The sequence below is a fragment of the Rhinolophus sinicus genome, chromosome 18, assembly GCF_057876585.1.
Source record: "Rhinolophus sinicus isolate RSI-liver-muscle chromosome 18, RSI-T2T, whole genome shotgun sequence".
Lineage (NCBI taxonomy): Eukaryota > Metazoa > Chordata > Mammalia > Chiroptera > Rhinolophidae > Rhinolophus > Rhinolophus sinicus.
In genome coordinates this window covers 115,217,700-115,243,599 of record NC_142518.1, presented here as the reverse complement: position 1 = coordinate 115,243,599, position 25,900 = coordinate 115,217,700, and the positions used below count along the sequence as shown (strand labels likewise).

Genomic DNA, 25,900 nt, shown 5'->3' with positions numbered 1-25,900 from the left:
AGAATTACCTATGTAATACCTTTATTGGTACTCTTTGTTTTATTTTTTTTGTGCAGATTCAAATTCCTGTCTGGTATCATTTGCTTTCAGTCTGAAGTTCTTTTAGTATTTCTTGTAAGGTAGAACTAAAAACAAATTCCCTTGGCTTTTGTTTATCTGGAAATGTCTTTTTTTAATTGCCTCCTTTGTGTGTCTTTTAAATTAAATGTATTAGGGCAACATTGGTTAATAAGATGATATAGGTTTCAAGTGTACGATTCTGTCATACGCCATCTGTATGAATTGTGTGCTCACTGCCTGCCTTCATTTTTGAAAGAAAACTGCTGTCTATAAGATTCTTGGTTGATAGCACCTTTAGGTTTTAACTTCTTCAAACTCTTTCCCCAAATTAAGTCAGTCCCCTTAGGGAAGGCAGCATTCCTATGGCTGTTGCTATGGCCTGCCTCTCTCCCTGGGCAGAACCTCTGCACCACTGCTCAGGACCTGGGGTGTGGACAGCTCCCACTGCTCTGCGTGACATGTCTGTTCTGTAAGTAGGGTTCTAGGCTAGGGCAGTAGGTGCTTTTTCTTGGCTTGCCTTCCCTGACATGGAACCTGCGTCCTATGATTAGATGGGTCAGGGTAAGCAGGCCCCAGTATTACTGGCCTTCTGTAGCAGGGCAGAGCTTCCCCCTATGCATGGGGCTTAGGTGGAAGAAGGGATGCCCAGATCTCGTTGCTGCTCTTGCCTGAAACAGAGCTTCAACATGGAGTTGTGGGGATGAAAGAGAAGAAACCACAGTCGTAGACTGGGAGCTGGGGGGTGAGGGGAGGGAGCCGGTTGTGGCTCAAATGCCACAGACTCTTGCTGTTCTTATTGAGATTTAGTAGATTTCCTTGAATAATTGTTTATTTGCCCTATGCCCTTTGGGCAATTTCCAGAGATTTTTAATGGTTGTTTTTATAAATTCTATCAGTTGTGATTCTTTTGTTAGGTAGAGCCCACAAAGCTCCTCATGCTACCATTCTGAAAGGACATCCCTCTTTATTTCTTGACCCAACATATCGCATTCTGACCAATTCTAAAAATTTCTGCCAATTCATGTCCTTTCCTGTGTGCTTTCAAAGAACACCATTCCTACTCTAATTCAGGCCCTTGCTATCTTTCTGGATGATACACTATCTTTTTAACTTGTGCTCTGGCCTCCAGTTTCTCAATATTTCAGTTTGTTCTGCACATTCATCTTTTTAAAGCAGTACTTTGCTGATATCACTTTGTTTCTCAAACACCTTAAGAATTTTTATACTCCACTAACAAAATGAAGTTCCAACTTCTTGGATCTTTAACAATCCAGCTTCAACTTGTCTTTCCAATGGAATCTTCTGCTACTATCCTTCATCCCACCGGGGCCACTCGCCGTTCCTTGAATATGCCTACAAAGTTGTCATCTGTGCTTTGCTCCTGCTATTCCATCTCTATCTGGAATGCCTGCACTTATCTCTATGAAAATCCTCCTTATTAGCCAAGGCCTGTTCAGCTATTGTCTTTTCACTCCAACCAGAAGTGTTTCCCTTTCTTAATTACTCTGGTGTTTTAGACCATTTGTAAAGCACAGATCTCTTTATTTCTTATATCGGAGAAAACCATGCTTAGTCTCACCTTCCCCTCAAACAAGACATTCTTCAAAGGCAGAGTCCATATACTACTCATCTTTCTGTTTTCCATGGTATCTAGTGGATAGCACCTTGCACATTTAAATTCAGGAATGTGTCACATTTGGAGACACCAGTTGTTTGAAAAGATGATTTAATGTTATGCAGCCCAGAGAAGGGTTTCAAACAACTGGTGTCTCCAAATGTGACACATTCCTGAGTTTAAATGTGCAAGGTGCTATCCACTAGATACCATGGAAAACAGAAAGATGAGTAGTATATGGACTCTGCCTTTGAGGAGGAGTAGTTACTTACTCGTTCTTTTAACTGGATTACTTCTTTGTCTTTTTGTTGCTTCCACTGTCTAAACTTCTCAGCATCCTCTTTCATCTGACGCATTAATTGTACCCGCTGGTTTTTCATTACCTATAAAAACAACAACCAGTATCAGTATTAGTCATCTGCATTTATTCTAGGCTGATATGCAGATAGATAGACTAACCATTAAGAAGAGAGAAAACCCAGAGCCAAGCAGAGAAGACCGCCAATAGATTTTCTGATTAGGCTTGCAATACCCCTTCCTACGCTTGCACAGGGTTTCCAAGGATAGACTACACAAATGAACACTGAGGAAATAAAAGCAAAAATGTGCCTACAAGCTAAATCCAGTCCTAAATTCATTCATTGTATAGAAATGAAATTTCAAGGAAATCTGTATTATACTAAGCCTCAAAGACAAATCCACCCAGCAACCATTGTATCCTAAAGGTTCCAGTGGCCCTGTAACCACTACTTTGCAGATGTCAGAAACTGAACATTCAATACCTGGAATTTTCTGTAGGTGCCTGTCATTTGCAACTACTTCACAGAATTATTCCTCATGATCGTGGAAGGTGGTCAGGATATCAGCACTAAATATTAAGGTATTTTTGCCCTCTGGTTTCAGAGACTGTAACATTAAACCCTGAATGTCAAAGAAGGGTTTTGTGGTTCAGATCTAGATGACTACTAGAACAATGTCCCGCACTTGATCTGCACACTTGAAATGATGACCCTGCCTGCTATTTCTCACCTGAAAACTCCTCTGTAGTAAAATCCCTATGTTTGTAAGTTTCAGTAGGCTAAGTGCAAGAATGAGAGTTAAGTACCCGGATCTCCTGGTTCAGTTTGGAGACGGTGTGCTCTGTGGATTCTTTCAGCTTCAGAAGTTTGGACTGTTCATTCAGTTTCTTCTTCAGATCAGCTATTTGACCCTCAAGCTCCTGGAGACGTTTGCGGCGGCGCTCACTCAACCTAAACACAGAGGCTGTCGGAATGAAGACTAGCGGCAGCAAAGCCTCACTTGCAAACACATAGGATTAGACTCCCAGGCTCACAACCCTGATCTATATAAAACGGGTGAGCAGTCAAATAGTCATCTTTAAATAGGAACACCACCAAGCAGACCAAACTGCCTCAGCGATGGGGCCTTAATACACAGTCAGAGAACCATTCTTTTGAGTGTGTTAACAATACAGTTGCCTCAGTATACCCCCCCCCCCGCCCCCAGCACTCTGTTAAAAGGATGGTTCTTTGAAGCCATTTCACTTCACTTGAGGTGTAAGGAATAATTCTGATGATTATTACACAAGTCTGAGGTCAAAAGTAAATGTTCATCATAACTTTTAAGAACATGAACTTTAGACTCAGTAGACGGATATAAAGGAGTCACTAAGTAAAGAGAAGGTAGAATAGCCAATAAGGCAGAGGTCTGAGGGACAGGAGGATGTTCTGGTTACCTGTCTCGGCTTATTCTGAACTGACTGAGGAATGGCTAGACTGACTTTTCTTCTACTAGCCTGGGCATTCATTCTTTTCGCAAGTGAATTTACCCTCAGTGCAGGGACAAAGAAACTATTGGTGTTTGGTAGGTTGGATAATCTTTCAAAACCCAGTTCAAATGCTAACTTTGTAGAAAGCCTTCCTTGATCATGCCAGCCTAACCTGGTATCCCCTCTTAAAGCAATTACTGCCTAAGAAATTTATTGGGCTACTAATCATATGCTGGGTTATGGCCTTCTTTTCCTGTCATGATGAGATGTTATTTAAAACTTCAAATACTTAACTTTTCTTTTGTGTAGGTCTCCCCTCCACAACTCAGTGTAAGTCTTGTGGGGGCAGGAAATGGCCCTTTCATGTCTCTATTTCCTCTACAGCTCCTCACACATAGTAGGAACTTGACATAATATTTATTGACTTTATTCTTACTTGGCTTGGTTGACATCCTTCTTTGTTGTCTGAAGTTCAAGAAGCAATTCTTCCTTTTCCTTTTGCAGATTGATGACTTCCAATTCGAGATTTTTAATGTTATCCTACAAGTGTTATAGGTCAGAGAGAAAGAAGGCATTAAAGCCACAGGAAGAAAATCATTTCAACATTCCACGTCTTAAGGAAGTATGCGTTCAATTTTACCACTTCAATCGCACGCTAAAAACGTTTGTACTTGATTTGATGAAGATTAATGTCATGCAGTGGGGAAAGTATGCACTTGGAATCCCAAGGCCTGGGTTTGGACCTTGGGTCCAGCACTTACCATCTACATACCTTAAGGAAAGCAACGTCATCTCTTTTAGCCTTCGTCTCTGTGCAGAACAGAGTTAACACAGCAGGCCTGAGATTACTATCCGTGAAAAGGCCTGCTTGCAAGACTGGCCTTGGCTCATGTCTGGACTTGGATTTGTGGAGGGTTCCCACCATTCCCTAGCTGACAAGAGTGGCTCACTGTGCCTAAACTGTGCAAACCATGTGACTGGCCAGGAACATGTATCTTCCTTCTGGGAGTCTAGAATTTGGGTATATGCCAGGTGGAGAGTGCCTACCCGAATGACCCCCACTAAAAACCCTGAGCTCCTAGGCTCAGAGGAACTTCCCTGACAGGCCACATGTCACACATGTTGTCACAGCCATTGCTGGAGAAATGAAGTACTACTTCGTGACTCCACTGGGAGAAGACTCTCGGACGCTCACACGGGTTCCTTCAGACTTTGCCTCATGTGCCTTTTCCCTGTGCTGATTTTGTTCTATATCCTTTCACTGTGATAAATCTTAGCTGTGAGTAGGGCTGTATGCTGAGTCCTGGGCGACCTCCTGGCAAGTCATCGAACCTGGAGTGGTCTTGGGGACCCCAAAGAGTTTCTCTAGCTATGTAAATAGTTAACATCATGATTTTCCTCACAGGGCTGTTGGCAAGATCAAATAAGATAAAAAAGCAAAGACATTCCGTAAACTGAAAATTGCTGCACAAACATTCTTATATTCAGAACTTGTGTCCAATAGTAACTGTCGTTCTGTGTGCATTTAGGAAATGAATTTTAGAAACTGAAGTTTGGTAGTTTCCAAGAATGGGAAAGTCCAACGGATAGACTCCTTCCTGTTCTCATAACTGGAAAAGATGAAAGGAAATTGGCCGATGAGTGGTTGGCAGCCAAGAAGATTAGATGCAGGCGCTAGACCAATACTGAGATGACAGAGGCAGGGACAGTTTAGGTGGGGCTGCATCAGAGAAGCTTTCTAAATAGGCAGAGCTGTTGTCCACGAAATACACTGAGACACTTCAATAAAACGAAAAAACCCGTCTTGTTGCTTTACACTAACCCTGTGTATTTAAACAGAGAATAATGTGTGTGTTGTGTGTGTGTACTTCTAGAACTAACACATGAAAACATTCTTGTAAAAAAAATCCAGAAAATACATATAAAGGGCAAATCCCCCTAACAGCCCTAACCCTGCCAAAATTCTAGTCCCCTCTCCAGAAGAAGCCACTGTTATCGGCTTGATCCAGATCTTCCAGACATTTTTCTAGATGTGATCATATTCTAGACATTTATACATGTATGTAAATGTGCAGTATGTATAATTAATGTATAAATATATTGTAGCATTTGTCTAGAATATACAATAGAATATATGTAAATAGATATAAAGATAATATATGCTAGACACACACACAGAAATGTGCATATATGTGTGTAGCTATTGCAACATATGAAAGATAAATAGGAGAACATTTTCTGTATATGTTATTCTGTAACCTGTTGGGTTTTTTACTTGGTCTTGGAAATTGATTTTATCAGTGCATATGTAGCCCTAGCTCCTTCTGGGTTTCTTGCCATAATGCAATATTCTCGTGCACATGTGCAAGGTTTTTCTAGGGTAGACACAAGTGAAAGTACAGGATATCGGGGGTACACATTGTCAATTTTAATAGATGCTGCCAAATTGTCCCCCACAGTGGCTCTTCCAATTTGCACTGTCGCTAACTCTGGATGAGAGTACTTGTTTCCTCGTACCTTTGTCAACACCTGATATGCTACCAATCGGCTGGGTAAAAAATAGTATCTCTTCATTATCGATGCCACATGCGGTCAATAATTATCTCACCAATGCCACAAAAGGAATTATTCGAATATGTGAGTCCTGGGCTATACCTCATGGTTATCTTCATTAATCAGAACCCATACCTCCTCAGATTTTTCTATGGCAAGGCTTCAGAGTGATAGGAAGAGTACTGTTTAGGACAAAAAAATCACCTTTATTTCTTAGAAAAAGAGAGACAGTGATTTACATGTGATTAAAAAGTACTATTTACATTAAGAATTTATTTCTTCTTAGCTGTTAGGTTTGGGAGCTGAAGCATGTTTGTTTTCAAGAGAAGAAAAGGACAAGGTATCTTCCTACAGCTCTAGCTTATCACTAGCACCTCCCCATAGAGCTAGAGACACCCTGGGGGGACATATGCTCCCGTGTTTGTAGGCAAGAGAACAAGAGGAGAGAAACGATTTCTCAGCCTTACCATGAATCTTTTGTTTACCATGGAAAGGCCAAAATACAGTCAACCTAAAAAAAAGTTGTGTTTTATGTCCTATTAATGTGGAGGATTGAACTACGTATTTAACTTGCTCCCTCCTGAAATCCCACAAAAATGACCCAAAAGAAGGGTATGAATCAACAAGGATGAAGAGAGCACTCAAAAGATATAAACAAACTTTTGGAAAAGGAAACTAGGTGGGTAAGGGGTAACTGACTTAGCTGAGTGGAACAAGCTAAACATTGACTCCTACAGGACAAATGGCAAGAAGAAACAAGCTAATTTATACCGTGGGACCACAGGCCTCTGTAGACTCAGATAGCAGATACAGCGGAAGGCAGGGCTAAAGTGTCATACTGCTGGTAAAGGATTGAATGAAAGTCTGTATATAACTGGGGAGACTCCAGCTCCCTTATTTTCTCTGGGCTACCAGCACTCTGTGCACATAACTCCAAACGGGAGAATGAAAGAGTTCTGTATTGGAAACCAACCAACCCATGAGAAACCCATGCATACAGAACTTTTCATTGGCTTTTAGTGCATCACTGCTAAATATAAATGGACAGCCAGAGATCACTGGAAATTTGCGGTATGTTTCTTACCTGAAAGAAAGACCAAAACATACTAAAGGAAGGAATCTGGAGGAAACAGAGGCAGGGCAGGAAGAAGAAAACCTCAACAAAACTTAATTTCTATCCTTAGAGATGAGCACTGTATCCATGAAAAAAAGAACAGGAGGCTAGTAAAGAAATAATACAAGAAAACTTCCCACTAAAGGAGAACCCAAATTTCTAGATTGAAAGGACATACCAAACACCAAGCACAATAAATGAGAAAAGACCCATACCAAGGCACATAACTGTGAAATTAAATGACACTTGGGGACAAAGAAAAGATCCTGAAAGTTTCCAGACGAAAAAAAATATAGGTCAAATAAAAAGAATCAGCCGAGCCAACAAGTATAAGAAGAAGACCAACAAAAGGCTATTTGCAGGCATGCAGTTGTTTAAAACATTTTCTTTTCATGTACATTCTCAGAAAGCTATTAGGGTTTCACTCCACCAACACAGATGGGTATCCCAAGAACAAGGAAGACGCAAAATCTGTTTGAACACGGACATGAGAAGTGAAGCAGATTCCCAGGACAATGGTCCCAGAGTGATGGCTGGGCAGGAGACCTAGAGAAAGCAAAGCAGGACAGAACATTCCAGGAGGTTCGCCTTCAAGAAAGAAATAGCCTGATAAATTACCTGGTATGTTTGACCATATTGAGAGGAGTTTCATAATTCTGTCAAGAAGTTTGGAGATAAATTATTGACAGGTACATAGAAGACTAAGTAAATAAAAAAGTGAGATTACTAACTCTAGGAAATACAGAAAGCTGTACAAGAAAGGAAAGGGAATCATATTACACTATACACTATGTGGCTCAGCTGCACAACATATTTACATAATCATAAAAATTTAAACACTAAATACTCATTTAGTCAAACATTGTGAAATAACCATTTTGAAAGACGGAGGTGAAGAAGTGTGCATGGGTGGTTGTATAAGAGAGGTATATTCCCATCTTCCACAGCGGGAAGTCAACTGATGATGTTTAAGTATTTTAAATGAACATAATTATACTACCGACTTTTATTGAGAAATACGGAGGTAAATGTCGAAGGAACACCTTAGAAAGAAATCCTGCCATTTGCAATAACATGGATGAAGCTGGAAGGCATGATGCAAAGTGAAATCAGCCAGAGAAAGACAAATATTGCACGGTGTCACTTATCTGTAGAATGTAATTGTTTTTAAAAAGTCAAACTCATAGAAATATGGAATAGAATGGCGGTTGCCAGGGGCAAGAGGGGGGATGAAATGGGAGTGATATTTGTCAATGTGTACAAACTTCCAGTTATAAGACGAGTAAGTTCTGCGGAGCTAGTGTATAGCATGGTGACTGTAGTTAAGAATACTGGATTGTATACTTGAAATTTGCTACGAGAGTATATATCAAGCATTCTCACAATAGAAAGGTAACTTTGTAAAGTGGAAAAAAAAAGAGAAACGGCTTAAAGAACTTAAAATTATAAGCCTAGGGAACAGGGGAGAAGGTAGATTGCTTTCGTTTTCTGAGTACTGTACTATTTGCCTTTTACAAATGATATACATGCATTTGTTTGACATAAATAAAAATTAACTTTTAAAAAAGTTAAATAAGGCTGGGATAATAAAAAGGCAATACAACCTCTGTTGGCAACTCAATTATTGTTTTGGAAGCAACCTCTTTCCTAGGGGGAAAAAATGGCAAAAATCATTTAGTAGAAACACGTTTCACGTTTTTCTTCTGAAAACGTAAGGGAGCTGGTGGTACACACGCATGCATATTCTAGGGATTTCTTGACGCCAGCATGTAGAACTTCGGGGGTGGCAGGATGGAGCTGAATGGAAAAACAATGCACCCTTCCTCCTGCCAGGCCTGCTAACATCCCTCCGTGAATGGGGGAGACAGGGCTACAAGGCAAAATAAGGTCTGGAGCCAGGGGAGCATTGTGGGTAACTCAAAGGCCAAAGGCTTGTCCTTCCTTAAGTAACGACATATCATTAATTAGCAGGGATCACTAGAACCCCCACTGGGAAGAACAGTCACTTGATCTCTATGACAAGTCTCATAACTGACACTAACTCAGAACATCTACTAAGACATATACCTTTCTCAGAAGCCCAGCATGCTTATCTGAGAATTTCTCCAAGTAGGGATGATTTTAATGATAACATTATCAAACTATTCACGAAACCTATTGCAGAAGGTCAGGTATTAGATTCAATGAACCAAAAGTATGGGTTCCCTATCCTGAATGTATTCTTTTTTTTAACTATCAGTACAACTCCAGCTGAACTACACACATTACGTTGTGCTGTCATCGTCAGAAATGGTGTGCCTGTTTTCTTCCCTTACGATTGAAGAGGGACGGGAGACATTCACAAAAGCTGCCATAGGAAAGATTTTACCTGGTACTGGAACTGAATGGGCTGCAGCTGGCTGTCACTCTGGGTCATCTTCCTGGCTAGGGCCTCTTTCAGGGCCAGGGCTTTATTCAACTCAACCAGCTCCTTAGACATCTGAGCTTGACGGAGAGCATGTTGCGTGGTGAAGGCAGCTGAAGACCTGCTGCTCTCTGGACTGGTTTCCACTTGCTGGAAAAGATCAGGAAACGAGCGACTGGAGCCCCTTCGGCCCAGCTTCAGCACGTCCCACAGCTCTTCTCCGTTCCCAGGACCTCTGTCCCTTTAGTACGGTGGCTTCCCACATAATAACTTCAAACATCTGAAGGAAATTGACCTAGCTGATTTCCCTACGCTCACAAGCACCTTATTTCTTATCGCCTTTAACTGACCTGTTAGAGCGAACTAAGTTTCTTGTTCTTTTCTTTATTGCTCTGGTTAACATTTCTCACTTTGCCTCGTTCTCAGGGGTCCTTAGAGGACAGAGGGTCTGGAAACGGTACTTTAGGAATGGTGGAAATGGAGAAGAAGCTTCATTTACTCTCAGAGCTGACCTCTGACACCGATTTATGTCCATCATCGTTCTTTCAGAATATGAAAACTACCAGTATATAATTGCTTTCGGGAGAAAAAGCTGTGTCAAGCAAACCATTGTCCAGCTTTTCATTTGGACTTTGCCCGATGACCTTTAGCCAACATCTAAAACATTTGATCTATTCTTGCAACTTGAACACTCAAAATATTTGCTTTGGTTCTTTAAGCCCCTAACCATCCCATCCATAGAAAAGTACGCTGAGAAGAAAAGTTTCTCGTTCCATTTCTCCTCTAGTGCTTTTTAGACCTTGCCATGATTTCCTAATTTGTTCCCTTCGTCATGTTAACTGGCTAGACAGCTGATGCAGAATTCTAGCATCTCACAAGAAATCAGTTAGTCAGATGGCAAATATGGAACGTGACATCCCTGAGAAACCCTGCCACCCCTTTCCAGTTTACCATTAGAGACAGAGCCTACCCAAGTTAGGGATTTTACAAAGCTGAGGTTTACACTCAAGATTTCGGGATTTCCAAGGCATTCCGTGGAGGATGGGAGCAATCAGGGCTTGTCTTCCCCAGCTGAGTGATAAATTACAGGAAATGGCAGTTAAAGCTCCCGGTTCTACACAAAGGGGCCAGTTACTTACAGCTTCCGGTTCCACTGCAGTATCAATGGATGCAGCCATGCAAGCAACAGTTTCATCCTGCAATGACAAGTGATATTTCAGTTTAGGAAAAGATTCTGAACTGAAGCTTACCAGTGGATTGGATACTGGTTATTTCATTTTTTTTTTCAAGATAAGAGCGACCATTTACGGTGCTGGGCTCATTTGTAGTCATGTACACTCCAAGAGCCACATTTCCATTTCCCACCTCTCAGGAGTTTGTCTTCTTTGTAAAGGTTGATTGTGCATTCTATGTAAAACACAGTCATGAAGCAACTGACATATTTATTGCACCTCTCTTGCTTGGCCAGAGATTACTGGGCCAGACTGAAACGCTTAGCCCTTCCAACAGGCCAAACTTTAACCCACTTTCTAGACTCCACCCTTTCTTTTTATGTTTTTACCACTAAATCTACTTCCGTAATGTCCAGGCCTCACCAGTTTTCATGGACACACCATCCTAAGAACAGACATATCAAATAAAGGCGATGCAGCAGAAAAGGGAACAGAATAAAGGGTTCTTTTTGATTTTTATTTTACAGTCGGTCAAGGTAGCAAGAGCCGACCCTATAAGGAAATAAATGCCACAGGTGGATACCCCAGAAAAATGTTCTCATGAAGTCAAACATAGTGCAGCCTCTGTCCCTCTTATATTTAAGAACTGAGCATATGTCGCTACTCCAGGCAGTGGTTATTCGGAGGGAAAGGGCAGGCACTGATTCCCTTCCAGAGAAGGGCACCTTCCTTTCTTGGGCATTGGAACAACTACCAGAAGGGAAATCTAAAACCACTTACTAGGACTAATTTGTTCATAGGCCAATATGCGCAAGCTCTGTTCTCCCCACTGAAATTTAGACTTCATTTGGCAATTGCAACACGGATTACCACTTCTGTTTAAGTGACTGTGCAAAGCCCTGGGAAGAAAGGATTATTTCCAGGAAGTCACACGATTAAGGGGGTCATAGGTCATAGAAAGAGCTATTGGCTCAATAGCAAGAAAAGAATTTAGGGCTAGCACCAGGAGTCTCTGCACCAGCCCAATGAAATGGTACATAGCTTTGAAATGGTACATAGATTTGAAACTTAAATCTCAGTACCTTTAAGGTAAGGAGTGAAGAGGCCCTTAGTAAGTGCTATTTGTAAAGCACTTCCTTTATTCTGCCCAGAAATTTTCAACTAGTGAGACTCAAAGAGAATTCAAAGGAAGCTCCAACGTTCCAACATCTTTTCTCATCATGCTTTATAGTACTGGTGATTCTTTAAGGGCAGGACATATTAAATCCTTAAAAAAAAAACACGCCAAAACAGAGCACTTCAATATATTATAGGCTAATAGTTACATTTCCTTCTCTCCCGTGTTTTAAGTTTCAGCAAAAGGACTAGTTATAGACCCGTCCTAGATTAGTAGGGCCTATAACACTGGCTTTTGGAGACTTTTTCTAGTACCTTCCAGAGGGTCAGGATCAAAGTAGATGGGTTATCCCTTAAAGAAGACATGTTGTTACTATGGATTTACCTTTTGGCCCAATGACATTTCATAATGCTAAGGTTTCAGCTTTGGTGACTTGTTCTATATAATCCTAAATGTAAATGTATAACAATAAGATTTATTTCAGTCTAAACACCCCTTTCTCCTTTATCCTATGGCTACAACTGAGAACCTTTTGTAAGGTAAAAATACCTGATTTGCTAAGTTGGTGGTCAGGGGAACAAGGCTAGGGTACATTGAGCTACAATACCCAGCAATACCTTCCAAAACGAAATTTGTGCTTGTAGGATGTAGGCAATGCCATTACCAAGCATACAAAATGCTTTTTATGGAACTGGTCTTGGAGGAGGGAATAAAAACACATAAAAAATTGATTTTGTGGGAACTGAAAGGACCGCATGAATTTCCTCACAGGTAACTGTAACAAGGAGGTTTGCTTGAATTATATTTTAAGGAAAAAAATGGTACAGTTTAGTGCTTACAGCCCCAGGAGGAAGATCTGAGAACAATGGTTGCCTTCATAACTGAACAGGGGGTGTTCACCCGCCACTTAAAATGAAAATAGTTTTAATCCGGAACGAAGGGCACAAGCACTTACATTTTAAACATTTTGTCTTCACTGTAGTGAGTCTTAATAAAAGCCACAGGATACATTGTTTTGTAGTTCCAAAAAAATATGTAGTTGGGAGGGTCGCCAAACAATAGGTATGAGAACTCTCATTCAAGAGTCCAGCAGGAGCCATAGGTGCAAGGGCCTATTCTGCCTAACTGTTGACAAAGGATGGAAGCCAGGGACTTTATCAGCTAGTGGCAGTCTTTAGCGCCCTCCCGCTGCATGGCCAAATGAATTTCAGTGGCGGACACAGCGATTGTACCGAGTTCTCTGAGACAGCCACCACTCGCAACTTCCTCTATATCCACACTGGGCACCAGTCACAGTGCCAGTTGCTCACCTAGGATGTGCCTTCTCTTATTTTACTAACTTGGGTCTGTGGGCTTCCTTGTTCACCTTTCCCATGTGACTCGAAGCCCCAGAAATGAGGTGGTGTGGTCGTATACAATAAACAATGGAGCCCTGAATCACTCTTCTGATCTTAGAGGCTTTGGCTCCAGTAGGGTTCTGCAGCCTGGATTATTTTTGTTCGGAGGCAGCTCGCACAAGGTGTTCATCCATCAGATGTTTCAGCTATTTTGAAGCGGAATTGTACATGGTGAAATAGAACCTTGAGATGGCCATTCTCTGGCAGGTACTCTATATGCTCACCGTGTTCTAAACTTGCACACCTCTCTGTTTTTGTATACACCTTTTCCTCTCTAGACCGTCCTTTCCCTTTTGTCTGTGTGGCACTCATTCATGTTTGAGGACCCAGTTTTGTCTGTGTGGCCTTCCTGAATTTTCTAGGCAGTAATCACCCCTTCCTTGTGCTCCTACCATGCTTTGCTCAAATTGCTATTATAAGAGGATGAAAACAGACATAAGAGCCTTCCTAGTTTTCATTGGCTCCTTTCCCTTTGCCCCTTGTTTGCTCCCGTCCCACTTGTGAGCCGTGACCAACTCACAAACTACAAGGCTGGCAAGAACAATTCTTGAAAATAATTGATAGTTAGTGGGGTGGCACTTCATGGATGTTCCTGAGCAAGAGCTGTGAAAATGGTAACAGCCTTCCAGCCAGTTTCACCACAATGAACAATGAAATCTGCTACCTGAGCCAAACTGCAGGTAACCACCTGAGTCAAGGCACCACTGGAGCATGACGGGCACTCTCTGAGTGCATTCGCTGGATAACTAATCTTGATTTGAGTCACTTCTTTGGATATTAATACAGTACTTAGCATGGGTACATAGTTAGTGAGTGACAGAAGTGGCTTCAGACCAGGGTTTGTCTGGCTTCGGAGCCTGGGTTCTCTATTGTTGTGGCCTGTTTGCTGGATACTGTCATCTTGAACTGCTCACGAAGTGTTGTGTAGTACTACTTATTTTAAAACATGGCTTTCTAGTCTTTTTGTGAGTTTACTCATTTAGTTTATTGGAACTGGCCATACTGACCCTTCCCTCCATAACACTATACTGTATTATTTTTATTGACTCTTTGGAGCAAAGTCTAGGTGTGGATGATTTTGGAATACCCTTCTGACAAGTCTAGGAAACACTGGGTAAGACCTAGGGTGGAGAATCACTGTTTTGGTATAATTAAAACCTCTGCTCTGGGTGATGAACTCACAATGGGATTTATAGATGATGTAATACAGAATTGTACACCTGAAATCTATGTAATTTTACTAACAATTGTCACCCCAATAAATTTAATTAAAAAAAAACCAAAAAAAAAAAACACCTCTGACCGAGAGCTAGGAATTACCACCAAGCATTTACATACATATGACTGCTTCCGAATAATACACAAGAGGGGATAGATGGAACCTAACTCCTTAACTAACCATGAGCCCTTAATATAACATGATTCCAGTAAAAAAGTACATATGCCTTAGGCCTCAGATACAACCATAAAAAGAGGTTTTTTAGGGTGGTGGAATTATAAGAATTATCCTGCTGGGAAAAACAACAAATAACTCCTTCCCAAGCCCACAAGGACTCCTTAGTTCTAAAAATAAATAAAAATGGGAACTTATAGCAGAATGATCATTCAAACGAATTTGTTACTGCTTATAAAGGAGAGCTACAGTACTCACTGGTTCTAAGCTATTTGTCAGAACCCAGCTTATTTAAAATCGGGGTGTGGTACAAGGCCTCTTATTAAGTTAGCCTACACTGAAAGGACCACAAATCAATGACTGCAGCTCGTGCTACCCAGGCAATTCTGCACTGCTGTGTTGCTGCTTCCAGTATTTGATTTTAGAATACTGAAATATTGACGTGTCATTGCATATGTAACCTATGAGTGATTTACCAAATTCATATTCAGATCATATCCAATGACCCATGATCTCTGTCCTCACATCACTCACAGTCTGCTTGTTTCAGCAAAAGGCACAGTTAGACATGTTTATACGCGTCAAGGAGAAGGACTGAAAGCAACCTGGCAGGTGCCACTGGCCCCACTTGGCTTACCGCTATCTGGGTGATCACTTGCTGTAGGTTACGAACCATCTCTACATTTTCTTTTAATTCCTGGTCTTCCAAAGTCTCCACTAGCTTTTGAAGATCCACTTTGCAGCTGAAAATTCAAGCAAAGGAACCCAAGGGTTAATCACAGTGTGAAGGCCAGAGGGGGCACGAGTAGATGGCAAGGTGGTATAGGTCAGTACCAAATGTCTGGTAGGCAACTTACGCCGCATGCTGCCTGAGCTCTTCTAGCTTGGCATTCATCTTTTCATTCGCTTGTTCTGTCTGCAACAAAGACCCATGAGATAATCAGTGGCCGCGCCTGACAGCCTTACCTAATTATGCCCTCTCTCTGCTGCTATGGGTTAAAACCTAGGTAGAGAGGCTGCCTCCTTTGCTGGAATGGCAGATTTAGTGGGCTTTGGTTATTTAGTGAGAAATGTTGTTTTTTACCAGTCATGGAAATTAGCCTTTCAGTCAACATGAGCTACTAAAAATAGCACCCAAGCAGCTGGGTCTTATGCCATGAAGCTCAGACTATGGGTGGAGCGTGAAGCCTCAATTCCAGAGAACTTTGCAACTGGGGGAAAAAGCATTACTTCTTGGCATGCTACCCCCTGCTGTTTGCAGAAAAACCACTTACTTGAAGCTGCCTCCCACACTATACTGTTCTCTGCCCCAGCATAAGGGCATTTCAAACATAAAAGGGCCTCGCACTGAGTATGAGCTGAGTTTTTTCAAGTTACACCATCTCATGTGGTAGGCTAGTTTTAGCAAAAGAAAGCAAGAAAAGGGGTGAGGCACAAGCATGAAAGCAGGGAAGAAAAAATGGCAGAGGCAGCCATGTTCTGGGAATGTTGATGGATAGTTTCCATTTTATTTCAATCACAGTATCTGTAACATGCTAGATGCTGTGATAGATTTGGGAAGCATAAAAAATGTTGTGCTTATTATGAAGTTCTCGTAGGATATCAAACGATAAGCCTATTGGGCAGCCACTGTAAGAACCTTATAAAGGTCAGGTGGGTATGTGGCTAGAATAACAAGCACTGTCTGTTACGTCCACCATACATACACCTCCTCTAGAGTGACTTCAAAGGCATAAAATGCAGCATGGATGCAGAAAACTGCATATAAAAATCCCCTCAGTCCCATTTCCCCCCTTCGACTAGTGACGGGCAATCCAGCGGACGGAGGATGTGGCCCCCTTTAAGGGAGTCTTTAAGCAGCTTGCCCTTCCTTGACTAGAGAGCACACTGACGCATGAAGGGGTGTAAATTACAGATGTTCAATTACATTTTGGTGGAGACTCATTTTCACTCTGGCAATAGTTGTGCTATCAAAGACTGAATTGTACTGAGACTAGTGCAAAAACGTTAGTGGTAGAGCCAGCATGCACCAATCCAGGATGTTACCAGACAGGTAGCAGTAAACAGACCTGGTGTGATGGGCTACGTAGTGATCCACTGTCTGGAAATTAACCATACGTGAAAGGAATTAAAATTAATTTCCCAGCAGTTCTATCTCACCATGGCAGCATTTGGGATGGGACTGAAATGTGACAATGCTAGGGGAAAGGAGAGAAACTAAAATCTTATTGAAGGGATAGGTATTGCTTGGTATTCTGGATAAAGATCAGGCAGGACTTAAGGTGACTCAGGGACCTGGTTCTTTCCTCTCTGGTGTTTTAGAACAAATCTCTTTCAAAATGGGATTCCTGTAGACTCTTTGTGGTGGATACATAGGTGTTCACTATACAATTCTTTTAACTTTTCTGTATGTTTGAATATAAGGCCATGTAGTTACTTCAAGGGGCTCCGTGGGGCATATGGTAATACTTGTCCATCTCTTTCCACAGAATTGGTCCCTCGTAATGAGTGGCCTGTCAGCTATTTCAGAAACAAAAACTAGTAAATGTTCAGGGTTGTTAGCAGCTTGGTCTCGGGGCCTCACCAGAATGATCCTCTCCAACATCTGGGCTGTCTGACCAGCTGCCTCGCTCAGACCACGACTCAGTTTTTCATTCTCCTCTATCAGGGACTGGTTCTTCTCCATCAAAGACTGGAGATTCTGAGATGGTTCCACACTAAAACAAAGAAAGTAACGGATTAGAAAAAAGTACCTGATTGATAACACCTATATCAGAGGTCGAGAAAAATACATCGCATAGGACTTTTGGGTAGGGATGTGGTTTAAAAATTATTCCCAAATTCTAAGTGGGGGGAATATAATCAATAATGCTGTAAAAATTTTGTAGGGGGTCACATGGGCACTTGTCTTATTAGGGAGACCACTTCATGGACGGTGTAGATGCCTGACCAGTGTAGTGTACACCTGAAGCTGAAGCTGAATAATATGGAATGTCAACTACAATTAAATATATATATAGTCACAGGATGTGGAGTACAGCATAGGGAATAGAGTCAATGGAATTGTAACAGCTACATACCATGTCAGAGGGGTAGTAGATTGGGGGAGGGTGGTTATCACTGTGTGAGGGGTATAAATGTCTAACAATTACATTGTTTTACACGAAAAAATAAAAAATAAAAAATTACCTCCAAAGTCTAGAAAAAGTGTGTCTATCACAATGTATTCTCCTAGTCAGGTAGTACATTGGATGAATAAGAAACAAATGCCTGAAATACTTTAAATTAATGATTTGGAGGAAGGTAATTATAATTCAGGGCCACATATGGTTGCAACAGAAATGACTAAACTTTACCCTCGGCTCTTGCTTTAGGACCTTTCTATTTGTACCACGGAGGTAAGAAGTGAAGACTAACTATAGGCAGGACACATGTTCTCTCTTCATCCCACTCTCAATCCATCATTAAAAATTAGGGAAGCAGGGAAAGAAAATGCATGGAGGAGGCAGAAATGACACTGCTCAGGGTCTAAATTGAACCTCTTCAACTCAGTCCATAACCTATTTCTATGAAGTTTAGGGAAACAGCATTTAAGAAGTCAGAAAGTTGAAATGAGGAGTGGTGGCCACTAAGAGCACATTTCACAATTCTCCATAAATAAGTGCTGCCTTCTGAAAGCGTGCCTTCCTGAATCTGATGACCCACAGCCCCCTGTTCATTTGTCAATCATTTTGAAAGAGCTTAGAGTGGGTGGTGGCAACAATGCTGTCCATTTCAAATAGGAATGGAAGGGAGGGACAGAAAGAGCTTGAAGGGTACATATAGATAAGAACCTTTGGAATGTGTGCAGATTACTTGACAACAGTTCCAGACTAATGAAGCAGACCAACAAGAAGTACAGTTGCTGTTTTTTGTTTGTTTGTTTTTTTAACAATCCACTGGGATCAATTGTTCAAAAGACTGGAAATTAGGACTGGTGGAAAGAAAATCAGAAAAAATATGAAGATTTGATCTGAAGGAGACTGAAGGGAAAAATGAATGGTTGTCAAGGCTACAATAAAGAGAAAAAAAGACAGGAAACAGCTGTTCTCAATCTCAATAAAGCATAGAAAAGGACTGCAGGAACAGATGCCCTCTCACCCAGCTTAAAGCCTCCATGAATTCTTATGGAAGATCTTACCATGTTCTTTATCAAAAAGTTCATAGCTAGGCACACCATAAGGTCTCATATCACATTGCTGAGAATTTACTAAGACTCTTATGATGGAACATTCAATTAAAATGTGGATTATAAAAATAAACTACCAGTAAATTTAGTGTTATTTTAGATGGCTCTGATATTTCCTTGTTTCCTTATTGTTATTAAACTGAAAACTTCCATGCACCGTTTATGAAAGTTGACAAGCTCCAAAGTAATGATAGTTTTTATTAAAATATAGTTGACATACAATATTATATCAGTTTCAGATGTACAACATGGTGCTTTGATATTTATATAGCTTATGAAGTAAGCACCACAATAAATGTAGTAACCGTCTGTCACCATACAAGGTTATGATATTATTGACTATATTCCCTGTACTGTACATTACATTCCTGTGACTTATTTATTTTATAAGTGAAAGTTTGTACTTCTTAATCCCCTTCACTCTTTGTGCCCATCCCGTCACTCTCCAACCCCCAAAGTAATAACACTTTTAATTCCATAGCGTCTTCCCCTAAAAATTTCCAAGGTTTCTCCAAATGGGGAAAAATACAATGGAAAACCAATGTTTCCTCTTTCACATACTATTTAATTGTCTGTGCTAAGAATTCCAGTTAGCTGAGCATGTGCGAATTGACAAACACTTGCAGAAAATCAATACAAAAGCTTTAATGACACACATTCAAAAAGAAAAGCATATAATCCAAAGACAAAAAGCAAAAAACAAACAAACAAACAAAAAAACCCCAGGTATGTAAACTGTACATTTTGTAAAAAGCCTCATGAAATGTCTCTAAAAACATAAATATACATTTCTGAGAAAAGAAGTAGCATCTTTATTTCTCCGTAAAACATAAACAATTGAGTTCAATTGTTTAATTCATCAACTGCTTCTTAGAATCTATTACTTTGGCAGCTAAAACCATATCCTGTAGTATATTCTAGGTAGCTAGAAGTCTGGAATGCCCTTCAATAGTCTTGTACTATGTGAAACAGGTCTGTGCTAAACTGAAGGCAAAGAAGATGCCAATTGCTTCTGAACCAGGTTTCTTTATCCAGCATTCTTAAAATATTATCAGGAAACCAAGATTAAATTACCCAAAGAGGGAGAATTACAAAGAGAAGGGTGATCATCTCTGGGTAACAAAATTATGGCAATTTTTCAGATTTTTACAATACTTTTATAAAAGTCCTGAAGAAGCAATGTATCACTTTTATAATCAGAAAAAATGGTTATGAGTTATTGAAAAGAAGGATATTAAAAGAAAATAGGCTCACACCATACACAAGAATAAACTCCATGTGAAAAGTGAGATGTGAAAAATAAAACCAGCATAAGGACTAGAAGAAAACACGGGCAAATCTCTCTTTCACCTTGGTGCAGGGAAAGGCTTTCTAACTACGAATCAAAATCCAGAAGCCACGTGAACAGTGTAGCTACTTTGGAAAACAGTTTGGCAGTTTCTTAAAACGTTAAATATGCAACCCAGCAATTTCACTTCCAGGTATCTACCCAATAAAAAACATATGTCCTACAGTGTAAAAAAAAAGTGAAATAAGAAGAGAAAAAAACCAAAAACATATGTCCATACAAAAACTTGCAAGTGAATATACATAGCAGCATATTTCATAATAGCCAAAAAGTGGAAACAACCCAAAAATCCATCAGCTGGTGAGTAGATAAAATGTGGTCTAGGAAGACAATGACATACTATTCAGCCATGAAAAGGAATGAAGTACAGGTACCTGCTACCTACTGCATAGATGAATCTCACAGACATTACAGGTGAAAGAAGCCAGACACAAAGTCCGCATACTGCCTGACCCCATGTACGTGACACGTCGGTAATGGGCACGTCTCTAAAGACTACAGCAGATTAGTGGTTGCCTGGGGCTGGGAGTGGGCAAATGGCATGAGAGATCTTTTTGGGGTAACAGAAATGTTCTAAGATTGGATTGTGGTGATAGCTGTACAACTCTGTACATTTACTAAAAATCACTGAATTGTACACTTAAGATGAATGAATTTTAAGGTATGTAAATTATATCTCAATAAAGTTGCTAGAAACTCCAGAGGCAATATAGAAATGATTGATAAACTTTTTACTACATAAAAATTAAAATGTGTTGCATGACAAAGAAACACCATAAACAAAATAAAAGGGAACAAACTAGGAGAAAACATTTGTAACACACTACAGATAAAGGACTAATATCACTAATATATAAAGAACTATTAAAAATAAGGGCCAAAATTAGGGTGGCTATTATAAAAAGAAAACAAAACCAGAAAATAAGTGCTGGTGAGGATGTGGAGAAAAGGGGTTGAACCCTTGTACACTGTTGGAGGGATTGCAAATTGATGCAGCCACTGTGGAAAACAGTATGGAGGATTAATTAAAAAATTTAACAGAATTACTGTATGATCCAGCTATTCCACTTCTTGGTACATACCCAAAGGAACTGAAAGCAGGGTCTTAAAGAGATATTTGCACAACTATGTGCATAGAAGCATTATTCACAATTGCCAAGAAGGGGAAGAAACCCGTGTCCACTGATGAATGAATTGATACACAATATATGGCGCGTGTGTGTGTGTGTGTGTGTACCATATGGTATATACCGGGGGTGCCAAAAAATGTATACAAGTGGACACTTTGGTCAACATTGCTCAAGCAGTAGTTGGCCATAATCAGAAGTGTCTGGACGCTGATGGGAACCACTTAGAGCACCTCTTGTCATTGCAGAAGTCAAATGTGACTTGTATTCATCTTTTATTTTTGGTACATATTGAGTATTACAATTTTAATAGTTTTCCTTTCTTAAAATGCGTATATACATATTTGGCACCATATTATTTATATATATACATGTACTATGCAATATTCTTCAGCCTTTTAAAGGAAGGAAATTCCGACACATGCTACAACATGGATGAACCTTGGGGATATTATGCTACACGAAACAAGACAGTCACAAAAGGACAAATAGTGTATGATTCCCGCCATGTGACGTACTTAGAGTAATCAGTGAAAGTAGAATGGTGGTTGCCAGGAGCTGGGCATGGGGGAAATGGGCAGTTATTGATAAGTGGTGCAGAGTGTCGGTTTTGCCAGATGAAAAGAGTTCTGGAGATGGATGGTGGCGGTGGTTGCACATCAATGTGAATGTACTTAATCCACTGAATTGCACACGTAAAAACGGTTAAGGTGGCAAATTTATGTTTTGTATATGTTACCACAGTTTTTGAAAAAGAGCCAAGGGATCAAAAAGCCCAATAGAAAAATGGGACACATGAACAGACAATTAACCTGAAAAAGAGATAAAAGTGGCCCTGAAACAGGAAAAATGCTCAAACCCACTCACAATTTTTGAAAATGCAAATTAAAACACTGAGCTAGTATTTCTCAGCAGTGGTAAGTACATTCACATGGTTGTGCAGCAGGCCTCTAGAACTTTCTCATCTTGCAAATCTGAAACTCCACACCCATTAAACAACTGCCCCCAAGTCTATTCTTTTACAGCTTTCAGTCATGGCTCTTATTTATAGAATGCTCTTAACCATCCCTATATGCACATAGAGCTTCGCCTGTATCTTCTTCTAGTTCTCTTGTGGGTTCTTTCTTTCTTTTTAAAATTGTGTTAAAGAACATACAACATAAAATTTACTATCTTAACCATTTCAAGTGTACAGTTGAGTAGCGTTATGTATATTTACATTGTTACGAAACAAACCTCTAGAACTTTTTCATCTTGTAAAACTGAAATTATATACCCATTAAACAACAACTCCCTTTGTGCCCCCCCACAGCCCCTGGCAACCACCATTGTACTCTCTGTTTCTGTGAATTTGACTGCTTTAGCTATCTCATATAAAGGGAATCATATACTATTTGTCTTTTTGTGACTGGCTTTTTTCACTTAGCATAATGTCTGCAAGGTTCATCCATGTTGCAGCATGTGATAAGATTGCCTTTCTTTTTAAGGCTGAATAATATTCCGCTGTATGTATATAACTTTTGTTCATCCATTCTTCCATCGATGGACACTTGGGTTGCTTCCACCTCTGAGTTACTGTGAATACTGCTGCTATGAACGCGAGTGTACAAATACCTCTGCCAGACCCTGCTTTTAATTCTTTCAGATATAGACCCAGAAGTGGGAATGCTGGATCATATGGCATTTCTATTTTTACTTTTTCAAGGAAACTCTGCACTGCTTTCCATAACAGACATACTGTTTTACAATTCCTCCACCAGTGCACGAAGATTCTAATTTTTCCACATCCTCCTTGCCAATTTGTCATTCCGTGTTTTTTTATAGTAATGGGTGTATAGTGATATTATTTCATTGTGGTTCTGATTTGCATTTCTCTGCTCTGAGTATATCGTTTGGTATAACTGACTCTTACACCATCATAATATTTCACATACTCAAAATACAAACAAACAAACAATTAAAACGAAGATGTAGGGGGGACCCAAAGTGGAATAGAAACGTTGACTGTGGGAAACAGTATCTTGCCTGGATACTCTAAGCCTCAAGACAAAAAGAACTGTCCCTCAATGACGTGATCTAGTTCACAGAAGTGTTGCTCACAGGGGTATAGGCTAGCAATTCTGAAACTGTGTATATACTCGAACTGAACAAGTAAATAGTCAGAGAAAAAAGTTAGAACTAAGGAGGGAGAGGCTAATATGAACGCTGTAGTGTTGGACTGGAATCAGAGGTATCAGTATAAACTCGTGCATTTTCATATGTATACAGTCAGATATAAAAGTGTATGTATGAGTGTATGTGTGGGTTACTACATGTGCACATACTCACTGACAGGGCCTATAGTAGTGACACCCCAGCCACAATGAGCACACCTAGTACCCCATCTGGGTTCTAAACACCATTTTCCACTTAAAAAACAACAACCCCAGGGCTCCTTCCAGAACTGGGGTGGGGAAAATATAAGATGGGTGTGGACCATCTTGCGGAAATGTTGAAAAAGTTGAGGGTATGGTAAAGAACACAAGAGCCACCCTAAATTATATAGATGTCCAACCACGGTGCTGTATACCTTAAACTAACATAACATAATATTGAATGTCAATTGTAATTGAAAAATCTAAAAATGGGGCGGGGAAAAGGTGAAGGGGAATAAGAGGCCCAAATTTCCAGGTATAACACAAATAAGTCATAGGGACGTATGTACAGCATGGGGAATATAGTCAATAACACTGCGATAGCGTGGAACGGTGTCAGACGGTTGCTGGACTTATCATGGTGAGCACTTCTTCAGGTGTAGCAATGCTAAATAACTATGGTGTACCCCTGAAACTCATAATATTGTATGTTAGCTGTATTTTAATAAAATCTTAAAAAAAAAAAAAAAGGGATATTTATTTAAAAAAAAAAAAAAAAAAAGAAGAAGAGGAACACAAGAGCCACCCTAAAGGAGCTCCTAGTGGACAAAGCAGGAACAATCTGAGCAATAAAGCAAATAATGACAGTACTGGATATCAAACCATAGGACAAATAAATACCCACGAGTCTATGCATATATGAAGAAAACATCAAGTAAATAAGTGGGGGAAAAGAGACAGGTCTTCCATATAATAGAATTCTAATTCACACATTCCTAAGGGCAGAACCCATGTTTTTCCCATTATATCAGCTTGCCTCAATGGTAACTAGCTAAGTCCTAAACAGTCAGCAAGTTTGGTAAGATCCCTAGCTTGACACCAAGTGCTACCAGAAACTTTATTGTATCAGGAAAAATAACCACAAGGAGAAATAGCCTCTGCTAGAATATACATTTAAAATTAACCTGTGATTCTTACTTTATAGATCCAGGCAATGTACCTCCATGGGCTTGTAGCAACAAGACCTGTAGTTGTTGCACCTGGGAAATGCAAAGAAAAATAGTCACCAATCAAAAGCAACTTCTCCTTTTATCAGTGAAATTACCAGGACTACCAGCACTAGTAAGTAACCAGAACTAACTAGGGTCATTTGACTCAATAGCAATGAAATCTAAGGCATATCTTAGGTACTACAGAATGCACCAGGGTTCGTTGATTAAAGGACAATGAGCATAACACGAATAACTAGTACTTTGATAACTAGTACTGTTCACCTAAGCATTTCAATGAGTTTTTATTGGGCATCTATTTTAAAAAAATCAAACTCAGCCCTGGGCTTGGCAGTGTGGGGGGAATAGGAGAAGCAGCTTTTCCTTGTATTCTTCTAGCGGATTTTCTAAGTCTTTTTTGGTTCATCTTTGCTCCAAGAGACCCCTTATCAACCAGTCCCTATTCTCAATTTCAGTTTCTCCCAACTGGTTCTTTCATGTGTTCAAGTCTCTTCCATATTTTAAAAACAAACAGACCCACATCCCTTGACCCTTGACTACCTACCTCTTGTCTTCCTTCATCCTATCTTCTTGAAAGAAGAGCCTATCAGCTTCCTCCACTTCCTCATGTAGCACTCACTGTCCATCCAACCACATTCTGCTCCTTAGCAACTCTACTTAGATGTCCCCCTTAGATGTCAAATTCAAAATGCCCTAAACTGAATTTCATCATTTCCATTTTTCAACCTGACCCTGTTTTTCCTCCTGTATTCCCTGACTCACTGACTGCTACTACCATTTACTCAGTTGTCCTAGCAAGAAACCTGGGAACCAACCTTGATTCTCCTCACCCACCTTCCCACATCAAATTTGTTACCAAGTAAGCCCTATACATTCTACCTCCTGGTTTCCATCCTAAGTTTGTCCTCTTCTCTTCATCCCTGTTGCTACTGTCTTTAATCCAGGCCACAGTTCTCACCTGGGTTATTATAACAGCCTCATTTATTTTCCTATTTCTAGTTATGCCCACTTTTAATCCACTTTCTTTAGACTTGCTAGAGTCTATCCCTAAAACATTTCACCATGTCACTCTCTTAAAATCTTTCAATGGCTCCCCATAGTTTTGACAAGTCATATGAGGACGTTCAGGATCTGATTCCTGCCTATCTCTCCTGCCTCACCTCTCACTGCTCACTTCTTCTTCTTCAGTGAAATCTCCAATGCTACGCCCCAATCTTAAATGTGTCACCAAACATGTTAA

At 40.2% G+C, this 25,900-nt stretch overlaps 1 protein-coding gene across 6 annotated transcripts in view; it reads right to left on the bottom strand.

The window, feature by feature from the left end:
* Positions 1–25,900, bottom strand: part of KIF4A (kinesin family member 4A) — a 91,711-nt gene that overhangs the window by 34,850 nt on the left and 30,961 nt on the right. For all 6 annotated transcript variants that reach the window (XM_074323590.2, XM_019748006.3, XM_074323588.2 and 3 more), the window contains 9 exons: positions 24,629–24,690; positions 17,178–17,310; positions 15,451–15,509; positions 15,231–15,336; positions 10,654–10,710; positions 9,479–9,664; positions 3,880–3,983; positions 2,781–2,925; positions 1,948–2,058 (listed from right to left, as the gene is read on the bottom strand). In XM_074323590.2, coding sequence (XP_074179691.1) covers positions 1,948–2,058; positions 2,781–2,925; positions 3,880–3,983; positions 9,479–9,664; positions 10,654–10,710; positions 15,231–15,336; positions 15,451–15,509; positions 17,178–17,310; positions 24,629–24,690 — 963 coding nt within the window. The remainder of the gene's footprint in view (positions 1–1,947; positions 2,059–2,780; positions 2,926–3,879; positions 3,984–9,478; positions 9,665–10,653; positions 10,711–15,230; positions 15,337–15,450; positions 15,510–17,177; positions 17,311–24,628; positions 24,691–25,900) is intronic.